At 38.5% G+C, this 12,618-nt stretch overlaps 1 protein-coding gene across 1 annotated transcript in view; it reads right to left on the reverse strand.

The window, feature by feature from the left end:
• The window catches only part of ZC3H6 (zinc finger CCCH-type containing 6), a 176,732-nt gene extending 165,787 nt beyond the window's left edge, over positions 1-10,945 (reverse strand). Inside the window, exon 1 of the mRNA XM_069075962.1 lies at positions 10,890-10,945. Coding sequence (XP_068932063.1) covers positions 10,890-10,945 — 56 coding nt within the window. The remainder of the gene's footprint in view (positions 1-10,889) is intronic.
• Positions 10,946-12,618: the final 1,673 nt, after the last annotated feature.

Raw genomic sequence — 12,618 nt, forward strand, 5'->3', positions numbered from 1 at the left:
TATCAATCAGTATTTTAAAAAGTAGAAGAAACAATTGAATAATGTGAATCAGAAAGAATTTTTTTTTTTGCTTTTTGGAGGGCAATTGGGGTTAAGTGACTTGCCCAAGGTCACCCGGCTAGTTTTTGTGTTAAGTGTCTGAGGCTGGATTTGAACTCAGGTTCTCCTGACTCCAGAGCTGGTGCTCTATTCACTGCACCACCTAGCCGCCCCTAGAAAGGATTTTCTTGGAAAAAGAGTCCTTTCCCTTTTATAGAAAATACAATACAAAAATGTAGGATCTTTGATAGACAATTTTCAAAGGAGGAAAAATATTGTCAATAGTTTTCTGAAAATTATTAAAATTCTCAAGTAAATATGAAAAATGCAAACTATAAAAACTCTGAAAAACCATTTTGTATGCATTGAATTGGAAAAAATACTTTAAAATTTAATATTTGTGAGCATACAGGAATATAGATAATTATTATATTTTTTAAAACAATTTTTATTTCCTTAGATATTTCCCAATTACATATAAAAATTTTTAACATTTAAAAATTTTGAGTTCCAAATTCTCTCCCTCCTGCCTTTCTCATACTTGAGAAAGCAAGGAATTTTATATCAATTATACACGTGAAATCATGCAAAACATATTTCCATATTATTCCTGTTGCAAAAGAAAGCACAGATAAAATAAAATAATAAAAATTTTAAAAGCATGCTTTAATTTGCATTTGGGGTTTATCAGTTCTTTTTCTGGAGGTAGGTAACTTTTTCATGGTTCCCTTGGATCATTGTCTTGATAAAAGTAGCTAAGTCTTTCACAGTTAATCATTGTTACATTATTGTTACTGTGTATAATGTTCTCCTGGTTCTGTTCACTTCACTTTGCATGAGTTAATATAAGTCTTCCCAAGTTTTCATGAAACATTTCTTATAGCACAATAGTATTCCACCACAATTATATACTACAATTTGTTCAGCCATTCCCTAATTGATGCATATCCCCTCAATTTCCAATTCTTTGTCAACACAAAAAGAGTTGCTATAAATCTTTTTGTTCAAATAGGTTCTTTTCTGTTTTCTTTGATCTCTTTGGGATACAGACCTAGTAGTGGTATTTCTATCTTGGCTATATCTAAAAACATATGTTTAACTTTGTACTCAGAGTCTATCACTTCTCTGTCAGAAGTGTTGCCAGTTCTCTAGAATCACAATTAGTTATTGCAGTGATCAGAAATCTTAAGTCTTTCCAAAGTGTTTGTACTTACAATGTTGTTGACTCATGATATATTATGTTTTCTTTAACTTTCTGACTCACATCACTATTTTATGCATCAGCATAATGGATATGACTAAAACACTCTGAATCCATGTTCTGTACATTTTATGCTCCATTCTCTGTCCCACTCTCAACATACTCTGTCTCAAAAACCCAGGGACTGGATGACAAATGCTTTTATCAGCATTAAAAAAAAATTCTGATGCTTCCTGTATAGGCAGGGAATTTGCTTGTTATCAAGGCAAAGGTTTTCAGTAAAATTTTTGAAAGGGAGCAAAAATTTTTGAAAGAGAAATTTCCTTTATTCAGCCCTCTTCCATGCATTTCCCAGTAGAAAGGTACCTGAGATGAATGGTGACAGGTATCAGGCAATTTGGGGGCTAATCCTGGAGAGCACCCCCATTTTATCACAAAAACTAGAAAAGCATAGCACTTGTCCCCCCCAAAATGACAAAGTCGTAGTGATATGATTCTGGATGGCCACTTCTCAGGGGTCACCTGAAGGATAAGTCATCAATGTAATATGGAAGAACTAGCAGCATGAGTCCAATCATTCACTGGGCCCAGGTTATGCCTCTAATCTCTGTTCTGAAGCAAGGTTTTTTAAACTGGGGAGGCAGAAGTCAGAAGCTACTGAGAATAGTTCTGACAGTATTGATTTGATTCAGTTTCAGAATTAGAAAAGGAATGGGGTGTTTCAGAGAATACACACAGCATCAAGGTGGGTATAAGAAGTTGGTTTGAGTGTAAGATAGAAATAACATGGATGGGTGCATCTACCTACAGTGGGCCATATGAGGCACTCATCAGTTGGGACAGCAGAACCCCAAGGGGCAGGGAGGGAGTTCTGGAGCTGCAAGGGTTAAGTCCTTCAGGGCATGTGTCTGTGCAAGGGTTCATAGAAATGGACAGAGTTGAAGGTAAGACTTCAGGGACCCAGAGACTTCTCAGAAAAGTAAAAGAGGAAACTTTAAGATCTGTACAAGGTGGTGTGAAATCAAGAAAAAGAATCCTAGGGGGGGATGATTTTTTTGGGAAAAAAAGTGACTTCAACTAAGGCAGAGGTTCTTTTTTTTTTTTTAATTCTCAGATTATTTATTTCTTTTTTAGTTTTCAACATTCATTTCCATAAGATTTTGAGTTACAAATTTTCTCCCCTTCTCCTCCCCTACCCCCACCCTAAGATGACAAGCATATTGAATACTCCTTCCCCCAGTCTTCCCTCCCTTATATCCCCCCTCTTACTTTCTTGTAGGGTAAGATGGATTTCTATACCACATTAAGGACAAGGTTCTTAACGTTTTTGTGTAAGTGTGTTTGTGTGTGTGTGTGTGTGTGTGTGTGTGTGAGACACCTTTGGCAGTCTGGTAAAACCCAGGGACCCATTCTCAGAATAATGGTTTTAAATGCAGAAAATAAACCAAGCATATTGAAATAGTTATCAAAATATTTAAAAAATAGGTTCACAGACCACACAGGTTAAGATCTAAGTATTCAAGGGTCTAGAGATCCCATGAAGGATTTAGAGGTTCAAGGATGATTATAGAGTAGAAGTACATTATAACTGAAGACAAGAGTAGGATTTTTGGGGGAAGCCCCTGTAAGACCATTAACAAGCAGACTTTGAAAGGTACTGAAAATCCCATCAAACATTGCAATGGTACCTGTGTGACCCTGCCTCAAGGCAGGGAGCTCAATACCTTGGTCTAGCTAGCATCTACTGCAGATAGTATTAAAGTGAGGTCAACACCCAAGATGAGAAGCATGAAATGAATCACTGGAAAAGGTGAGGGTAAAATATACTTTTTGATTACATAAAATTGAAAAAATTTGTGCAGACAAAAGCAATGTAGCTAAAATTAGAAGGGAAAAAAGAACTGGTTTAAAACAACTACTTTGTAGCAGTTTCTTTGACGAATGTCTCATTTCCAATATATAAGAAACTATTTCAGATTTATAAGAATAACAGTTATTCCCCAGTTGAGAAATGATTAAAGGATGTTAACAGTGGGTTAGTTTTCCAAGGAAGACATTCAAATGATTAATAACCATATGAAAATATTGCTAATAATTGGAGAAATGCAAATTAAAGCAATGCTGAGGTTCTACCTCACTCCTATCAGATTGGCAAAGATGACAATAAAATTAAAAAAAAATATTGGAGGGACTTTGGGAACAGTCAGATTAACATCCTGTTGATAGAGCTATGGATTGGTACAGTCATTCTAGAAAGCAAACTGAAACTATGCCCCTGAAGTCCCTGAACCACGTAAACCCTTTGACCCACTGACACATCTTCTAGTCTTATACCCTAAAGAGATCAAAGAAAAAGAATACAGATGAGGGGCGGCCAGGTAGCACAGCGAGTAAGAGCACCGGCTCCAGTGTTGAGAAGACCTGGAGATCGAATCCCGGGCTCAGACACTTAGCACCCACCCAGAAACACCTGGCCGTGTAACCTTGAGCAAGTTACTTAACCCCAATTGCTTAGGGGCGGCTCAACGAGTAAGAGCACCGGCTCCAGTGTCGGGATGACCTGGATCAAGTCCGGGTTCAGATACTCAGCACCACACCCAGAAATAACTGGCCGTGTAACCTTGAGCAAGTTACTTAACCCTGATTGCTTAAAAAAAAAAAAAGAATGCAGATGATATAAAAGTACTTATAGCAACTGTTTTTGTAATGGCAAAGAATTGAAAACTAAGGAGATACCCATCCTTTGAGGAATGGCTGCATAAATTATGGTATATGAGTATAATAGAGTATAATAGACTACTTGTGTAGTAAGAAATGATGAAAGGGATAATTTCAGAGAAATGTAGAAAGATTTTCATGAGTGGATTGAGTAGAAGCAGTAGAACAATTTGTACAATGGCAACAACACTGTAAATACGATTTGGAAAGACTTAGGATCTCTGATCGCTGCAATAACCAAACATGATTCTAGAGAATTGATAACACCTTCTGACAGACAAGTAACGAACTTGGAATGCACAATTATACATAATTTTAAAAATTAAATTATTTATTTTTAGTTTTCAACGTTCATTTCCATAACTTTTCAATTTTCTCTCCCTCCCTCCCTTCCCCCTCCTTCCCCAAGACAGTTTGCAATCTAAGATGGGCTCCATACATATATTCCTGTTCAACACATTTTCACATTAGTTATAAGCATACATTTTTAGATATAACCAATGTGGAAATTTGTTTCACATTACTATGCATATTTGTTACAAGGGTTTTGTTTTTCTTTCTTTTGTTTAAATTAGAGGAGCAATGGGAAGGAGAGAAAATAAGTGCTTGTTAATTTTTAAAAAATGAAAAAAGAAAAGACTAGCTAAGAAAGAACAGACAATTCTTAATTTTCATTTCATTGAGGACTAAACAAAACTAGTACTATAGATTTCTTAGGCTATGATAAAAGCACATAACTAACCTTTTCCAGAGACTGTAATGTTTTTTATTGCTACCATTTATAAAGAAATAGCCAAGGGTTAAGAAAACAATCAAAGGGGGGGAAAGGAGAGAGAAGAAGAAGAAGAAGAAGAAGAAGAAGAAGAAGAAGAAGAAGAAGGAGAAGAAGAAGGAGAAGGAGAAGGAGAAGGAGAAGGAGAAGGAGAAGGAGAAGGAGAAGGAGAAGGAGGAGAAGAAGAAGGAGAAGAAGAAGAAGAAGGAGAAGAAGAAATAGACAGAGAGACAGAGAGAGACTGAGTTAAGTGGGAAAGGTGGGGATGGGAATGTAGTAGGCCTGGAAGGAGATGCCAGGTGGGAAACAAAGTAGTGGCACTGGACCAAGGGCCTGAGGGTTAAGGTAAAGAAGAAAAGGGAAAATGGGGAACCAGTTCAGGACTCAGAAGTAAGTGAATTAGCGAATTTGTCTTTTCCTGGTTCAACTCCTCTGAGTGTGCTCTAGCTTTTCAGAGTCTTACTTAAAATATGGTACCTAGAACTGAACAAAATATTCTAGATATGGTATTATCAACCCATAATTGTCACACAATTTTTAATGAATAAGAATAGAATTTATGTTGTAACTACATCTGATTCAACATAATCATTATGTTCTCATACTCTTGATCCTGTTGTATAGATCTAATCCAGATATCAACTATGAACATGAAAGCAAAAGGGAGGTTGTACCTCCCCAAGATATTCTAATAATTAGAACAGGTCTTCCCAATGTTGGTTGGATCTTCTATGGATAATTTGTGGAGAGATGCAAATAAAATTACTTAAAATTTTAAATTTAATTTAAAAATTTAAAATTTTTAAATTCCAAACTTAAATACTAAGAAACATGAGCCTTTCCTTATACACAGAACACAAAAAGAGGAAATTGTGAATCTCCATTTCACATCACTTGCTTTTAAACTGTCCCTTTTGCTTTTCCTTCCTTCTTAACTTCTTTTTCTTTTCTTCTGTATATTAAAAAAATTGCTTTCATGGACCTTTTTGGGGGGGCCATATTATTGCTAATTCTCCCTCTGCTCCCATCTTTCCCAATTAAAAACAAAGGGGAAAAATCCCCTCATATGAAATAAACAGTCAAGCAAATTTTTTTTCCTTTTACTCCTTACTTCAGAATTTGGAAGTTGATTTTACTTGTGTCTATTCTTTCCGTAGGGCTTATACTCTCTCAACTACTTCTCCCCCACTCACCTACAGTCCTACTTGTTCCCTTGTAGAGTCTGACGTAGTTTTATGCCAAATTATATTTGTATTTTCAATCCTTTGCTTTATTTAACAATGAGGTTGATCTTCTGGCCCTTCCCTTTCCCCATGTTTGTATATTTTTTGTTTCATGCATTTAGTTCTACCTCTTCCTTATTTTTATTGTACTATATTCTTCCCATTTTTTCCTTTTCTTCAAATCCTAAAAGAACCCATCTATCCCTCAAATCCCATATTTTTCTTATTTAACTCCCTTAATAGCATTTGAAGACATTAAGATTCTGATGGGACATTCTTCTACCCCATTAGAATGTTAGCCCTACATTATTATACATCCTCTTCTAATTGTTCAAATAAATGTTCCTTTCTAGGTTTCTCTTAATTCTTATGTTTGCATTTTAAACTTTCTACTCAGCTCTAGTCTTTATATCAGAAATACTTGAAAGTCATTTTTTCTATTAAAAGTCAATTTTCCCCCTATAGGATTATACTTAATCTCGAAGGGCTACATATTATTTCCCAATAAAATGTACGTTCTCATTAAGAATTAAGATTATCTTTTTGGCTTTATATCCCCAGCACTTAGCAGAATGACTGGATCTAGCATGGCATTTAATTTATACTTGTGAAATTAAAGTTAATTTAAAAAAATTTCAAGCATTGTTCTCTTTATCCCACTTACCTCTGGCATGTTCTCTCTTTTCAACTTGACTTTATAGAATCTCTAGCTTCTTCTTCTGCTCGCTTCACTTTGCATCAGTTCATGTAAGTCTTAACAGGTTTTTCTGAAAACATCTTGCTTGTCATTTATTATAGCACAATAGTATTCCAACATAATCATATACCACTATTTTTTCAAACATTCCCCAAACAATGGTCATCCCTTCAATCACCCTCTTTGAGAACAAAGGACCACCGTCACCACCACCACCAACAACAAAGTTGGTGCTCAGGTGCTCAGGAGCCACTCCTTCACTGAGGCCCCCCCCCCTAAGCCTACTAGTATTAATGCTTTCTTTTCCTCTTGAAATTGTGCTTTTTCCTTTCTGAAAATGCTTTGTATTACTTTGTATGTATAAGGTTAATCAGAAGAGCTCCCCTATCAACTTGTTCAGCTTACAGAATTGTAAGCTTTCCTTTAGGGTTCCTGATTTCACCCTCTCTTATGAAAAGATGATAGCTCCTAAGGATTATTTTCACTACCTTCAAGATGAATTGACTGGCTCTCACTGTCATGGGATGAACTGTGTTATGAGAATTTTAACTTCATTTAGGTTTATAAAAAGGATCCTGTAAACTCTTTTGTCCCTTTTCCCTTTTACTTTTGTGAAAAACCTGAGCCCCAAAGTCCATTGGTATGGGACTCCCTACTTACAGGTGGAGATCAATGCCACTGCTCCTGCATGAGCCATGGGGCAGAGTTGATGATAGATACCTGCTCCTCATTCTCTTCAGGCTCTTCTGGCTTCCAGCTTCAAGAAAGAAGATGGAAGAAACCTGTCCCACTTTAAGTTGTTGAAGGGGAAAAAAGACTCTGGGAAGAAGCTGACATGTAGAACTTTGAACATGTCTTTATTCTCGGTTTGGTACACTAGAGCCTTTGGGTAATTTCCCTTTGGGTGAGATCTGGGATTCTCTGTCTTGGTTGCTTTGTTGTTGCTTTGTTCCTAGTGGGAGAGAGCCTCCATGTTCTATTATCTGGTGTATATTCTTGTATGTATATTTTCTCTGAGTTGTGTGCTGCTATTGATTTGGTTAAATGGGTTTATCTGCTATATGTGTTGATTATGAAATTTGTACTTAATGAAAAAAGAGTCAAGCCTGGGATATAGAACTTGAGGTTCTTCTTTCCCCAATAATGAATAGTGATCAGAAGTTTAACTTGAACCTCAAAACTACTAGTAATATTTAAGGGAGTAAGTAGATATAATTTTATCCCACTATCCCTTTTCTCTGAGGATAACAGAATAGCTAATCTCTGGTCCCAACCTCTTGCTTACTCTCTTGGCAGGAATTAAACTCTCCCTTGGAGAAGAGTTTAGAGATGCATCTATTCTGGTCACCCAATGAACCAAATCAAACCATACAATGAAATCTCATGCTGCATTTGGGGGGCAATCTTGTTAAACACAACTTAGCTTGGAGTAGAGTTGGGTCAGGAAGAATTACTAGTTGCCTCACAGCAGAGGTGGACATGCTAATGTCTATGCCACTAAGGAGAGTTCCTGGCCTCAGCCGGGTAGAGGTACCTGCAGAAACTCTTCAAACACATGGCATCTATGAAGAGGGAAATAACATGATCAGAGCATTAGGAGTTCTGGAATCCCAGTCGCCTAGAGAAAAAAGAAGTTCCTGAATGGTGCTAAACTTAGACCTTGCCTTGTGGGTAACCCTACTTTGAGAGTTTGGGGAATTGCCCTTCTCAAGAGCAAAGGGAAATTTTTATGGCAGCTTACCTGTGGGGAAGAGAATTGGATTGTGCTTTGTGGTCCCTGATGCCAGGAGAATAGCATAGGACCAAAATCATCATATGGAGGAATAAGATACCTGGCCTTTTCCCTCTGATATAACCAAGAGTTATTTGGATTGCATGGTCTTATGGGAAGGTGTGGAGAGACTGTCAGCCTCAAGTGTGTTTTCCTTTTGAAGGTAGTCCAAATAATAGTATGGCATGGTGAGTTTGGAAGACCTTAGGATCTGGTAGAGAATAGGACCCCCAGACAGGGAGACCTGTGCTGATTGTTTATGGGTTTCCATGAGTCCTTTGCATTTAATCTGGAATGGCATAAAGGTTGTCCTGATAACCAGTATGGTCTAGGGCTTCCATTTTGTGTAAGGACCCACACCAATCAAATTTCATTCTCCTTATAGCTCTGATTCTGACTTTCTGGACTGTATAACCATGTGCCAGGGGCAGTTAGGTGGCATGTGAATAGAGCACCTGGAGTCAGAAGGACTTGAGTTAAAATCCAGCCTCAGACACTTGACACTTACTAGCCATGTGACCTTGGGCAAGTCACTTAATCCCAATTGCCTTGCCTTTCCCCCTCAAAAAAAACCCACCCCAAACTCATGTGCCTTGCTGGGTATTTTCCTCTACTCCCACCCCTGCCCACATCCCTTTTCAGTTCCATTTTATATTGCCTTCAGTTTAGTTAAGTGATTTGTCCAGGGTCACATAGCTAGTAAGTGTCTGAGACTAGATTTGAGCTCAGGAAGAGGAGACTTCCTGATTCCAAGCTCTATCTGCTGTACCACCTGACTGCTCTGATACTGTCTTACACTATTAGAATTTAAGCTCCTGAGGGCAGGGACTGTCTTTTGCCTCTTTTTGTATCCCTAATACTTAGCACAATGTCTGGCACATAGTAGATTCTTATGGAATTTTTATTGATTGATTGTAATTGTATCCCCAGCTTCTAGTATCATGCCTAGCACATAGTAAGTGCTTAATAAATACTTCCTGCCTTCATTGCTTTTTTCCTTCTTGCCTTCCTGCCTTCCTTCATTTCAATATAGGCATTGTTGCCTTAAGTCAGGAGTTCTTAACCTGGGATCTTCCAACTTATTTTATATTTGGATAACTGTATTTCAACATAACTGATTTCTTTTTTCATTCAATTATTTTATTTTATGCATTTAAAAACATTATTCTGAGAAAGGGTCTGTCAGCTTCACCATACTGCCATAGGAGTCCACAACATAAAAGGTTAAGAATCCTGGGCTTTAGTATTTATACAGGATCTAAGGATCCTTTGTGTATACTATTAGTAGAAACCTAGATACAAGTTATATTTGGAGATGTTCCTTCTGCATCCCTAAAGTAAGTTCTAGAATTCTGATTTGGAGGAGGACATTTTTTTTTCCTCTTTAGGCAAAGTGTTTTAAAAGTTTACATTCTGAAGCATGGAAACGCTAAATATGACAAAGGAATGAGTGAGTGAACAGTGACAAAAACCTCTAGTGAACAAGAACTGTTCCATTTTTCTTGCTTGTATACCAAGCTCCTAACCCAGACTCTTACACGTGGTTGGCACCTAAGTGTTTGTTGAAAGGAACCAGGAAGATGCTTCCAAAGTATCTGTCTACTGGGGATGATGTCCAATAAAATACAATGTTCTTTGTATTGGTCATTGAAATAATATCCCATATAAATGTTCTTAATTCAAGAGGGAGATTTATTTGGTAGAGACCAAAGGGTAACAAAATATTGTGTACATATACATAACCACAAAAAAAGCCTTAAGAGATAAGAAACAAGAACTCTGTAAACATGATTGAGTTTGCTAAAAGGTAGTAGGAAGGCATGAGCTCCTGCCTAGCTCATAGTCAGGGCAGAGGACCCAAAAGAGAAACAGGAGGTATAAACTCCATCAGAGTTGGATGATGGATTATATTCTGGGACACTTCAGTCTGGGGCTTCCCTGCAAGGACTGGAGAAGTTTCCCCAATGTCCTTTCTACTTTTACCATTTGCTCAACCCCTCCCCTTCTCCTCCCCTGGTCCTTCTCTTCAATTGGTCACTTCTTCTTCCTCCTTTCTCTCGATCCTTTCTTTCCTCCTTCTCTTCTATTCCTCCTTTCTCCTTTTACTCTTCATTAGACCCCTCCTCTTTGGTTTTCTGCCCCTCCCTCCTCTGTTCTCCATCTTCCATTCTTACTTGTTCCTTTTCTTCCTCCTCTTAGCTTCTCATTTATAGCACCATCTTCAAGTTCCTGTTCTTACTTGCATGCTCTTTCCTCTCCAGTACTGCCATTACTTCTTCTTTCCACAGTGCCCCCTCCCCACCCAATAAACCACAGATTTGTGGTCTAGTCCATCAGGCCAATTTGAAAGTTCGAGTATACGCTGAGGGTCGTTTCCTTTTGCCAAGGTTGCCAGATCAGGTATAGTCCTTTGAGCCCTGTGACTTTCCTTTCTGAGACAAGCTAGAGAATCGAACTCTTGGAATTACCGTCCTATTGTCTGCTGCTGGCGTAGGGTGGGAGACGGCAGCTGTTCTGCAGCCATGGAGCTACAAGGAAAGGATGAGTGAGGCAGAAACAGGAAAAAACCATATACCTTCCATGGTAAGATGGGATGGGCTCCCTAGTGTTCTCTCCTCTTCCCTTGTGTCTTCCTCCTAGCAGTACCCTGCCAGCCACTCGCCTGTCTATAATGGGACAGTGTCATCAAGCCCAGTGGCATTCCCAAGGCCACTGGATAACAATTTTTGAAACGTCTTTAAGCAGTTTCAGCACTAACCCTCTTGGAGGGTTTATATAACCTATATATAACCCTGTTTAAGTAAACCCGATACACGAAAATCTTGATTTACACAAAAGACAAATTAGATACTAGTGGTAATATATGTTTGTGAATATGTAAGTGGATGTATGTGGGGGCGTGTTGATCACTTTCTTTACAAAAGATTTCACAATGGGCTTTCTCTTAAAAAGTCAGATCCCGTAATTTCCTTAAAATGTAGTTAAATTTATATATAAAAAAATTGATGGACACACCTATTTTGTAAAGTGAAGCATATATCCAGACTGTGTTAGCCCCACCCCCATTCCCCAACTTCTTGTCCATCTCACACCTCAGGGCAGCAGGGACAGTTGCTCACTGCAGGCAGATCTCTTCCTTGGGATTCTTTCCCTTCCTAAAGAAGGGCTTCGGACTCTTCTTCTGTGCTCGTTGTCTCTTGCTGCTACAGGCCAGTCCAAGCTCTCATAGTGAATCCTGTATTCTTTCAGCACTATACCTCAGACAGAGAGAACATAGGCATCTGGACTTGAAGTAGGACCTTTACCTTGGTCCTTCCTTCGTTCCAACCTTCTTCCCTCCTTCTCTTTTCCCGTCTTTCCTCCCTCCCTTCTTCCTCCCTCCCTTCTTCCTCCCTCCCTTCTTCCTCCCTTCCTTCTTCCTCCCTCCCTCCTTCCTTCCTTCCTTCCTTCCTTCCTTCCTTCCTTCCTTCCTTCCTTCCTTCCTTCCTTCCTTCCTTCCTTCCTTCCTTCCTTCCTTCTTTCCTTCCTCTTCCCCAAGGAGTCTGAGTTTTTCTTAGCTCCTCTGGCTCATTCCAGAGAGCTTTCTCTGGATCTAGCTCCATGATCTGGAATTTTTAGTTCCACATCTCTTCCTGGGATCATGTCAATTTACCAAACCTTTGTGAAGGGCTCTGTACTAGGAAACAGGGGGAGGTGCAAAGTTCAGATAAAACAGTCCTTGCTCTCGTGGATGTTTTAATACAGTTACTCGTACCATACACTTTGCCCTGGTGTCCTCAGTACCCTGATGTATGGTTTCTTTCCCTTTCTCTAGGTCTCTTCTTAGGCTTTTAAAAAATTATTTCTGCTTAGCTCCTGTGTCCTAATAGAAGGAAAATCTTTTATGTTTTTTTCACTCGGCTTCATCATATCTTTCTTTAGGTCAGATGGGTGACCTTCACCAAGCAGGGTAAGAAAATCCCAATAATGTCAAGTCATTAGGGAGTTTCTAATAGACAGCTACTTCTCCCATTTATTTCCTTTGTTGCCCAAACTATCTGTCTCTTTCCTCCTATCTTCCAATACTCTCAAATTGCAGGTTAACAACAAAAGACCATCAGAAAAATGTATTCCCACACTGCTTTAAGGTCAATCTATCTGAGATTGTCACTTCTTGAAACTTATTCATATCTAGTGCATAATCATGGACACAGTCCC

The sequence above is a fragment of the Petaurus breviceps genome, unplaced genomic scaffold, assembly GCF_028583685.1.
Source record: "Petaurus breviceps papuanus isolate PSGF00001 unplaced genomic scaffold, PetGlider_PUasm1.0 90919, whole genome shotgun sequence".
Lineage (NCBI taxonomy): Eukaryota > Metazoa > Chordata > Mammalia > Diprotodontia > Petauridae > Petaurus > Petaurus breviceps.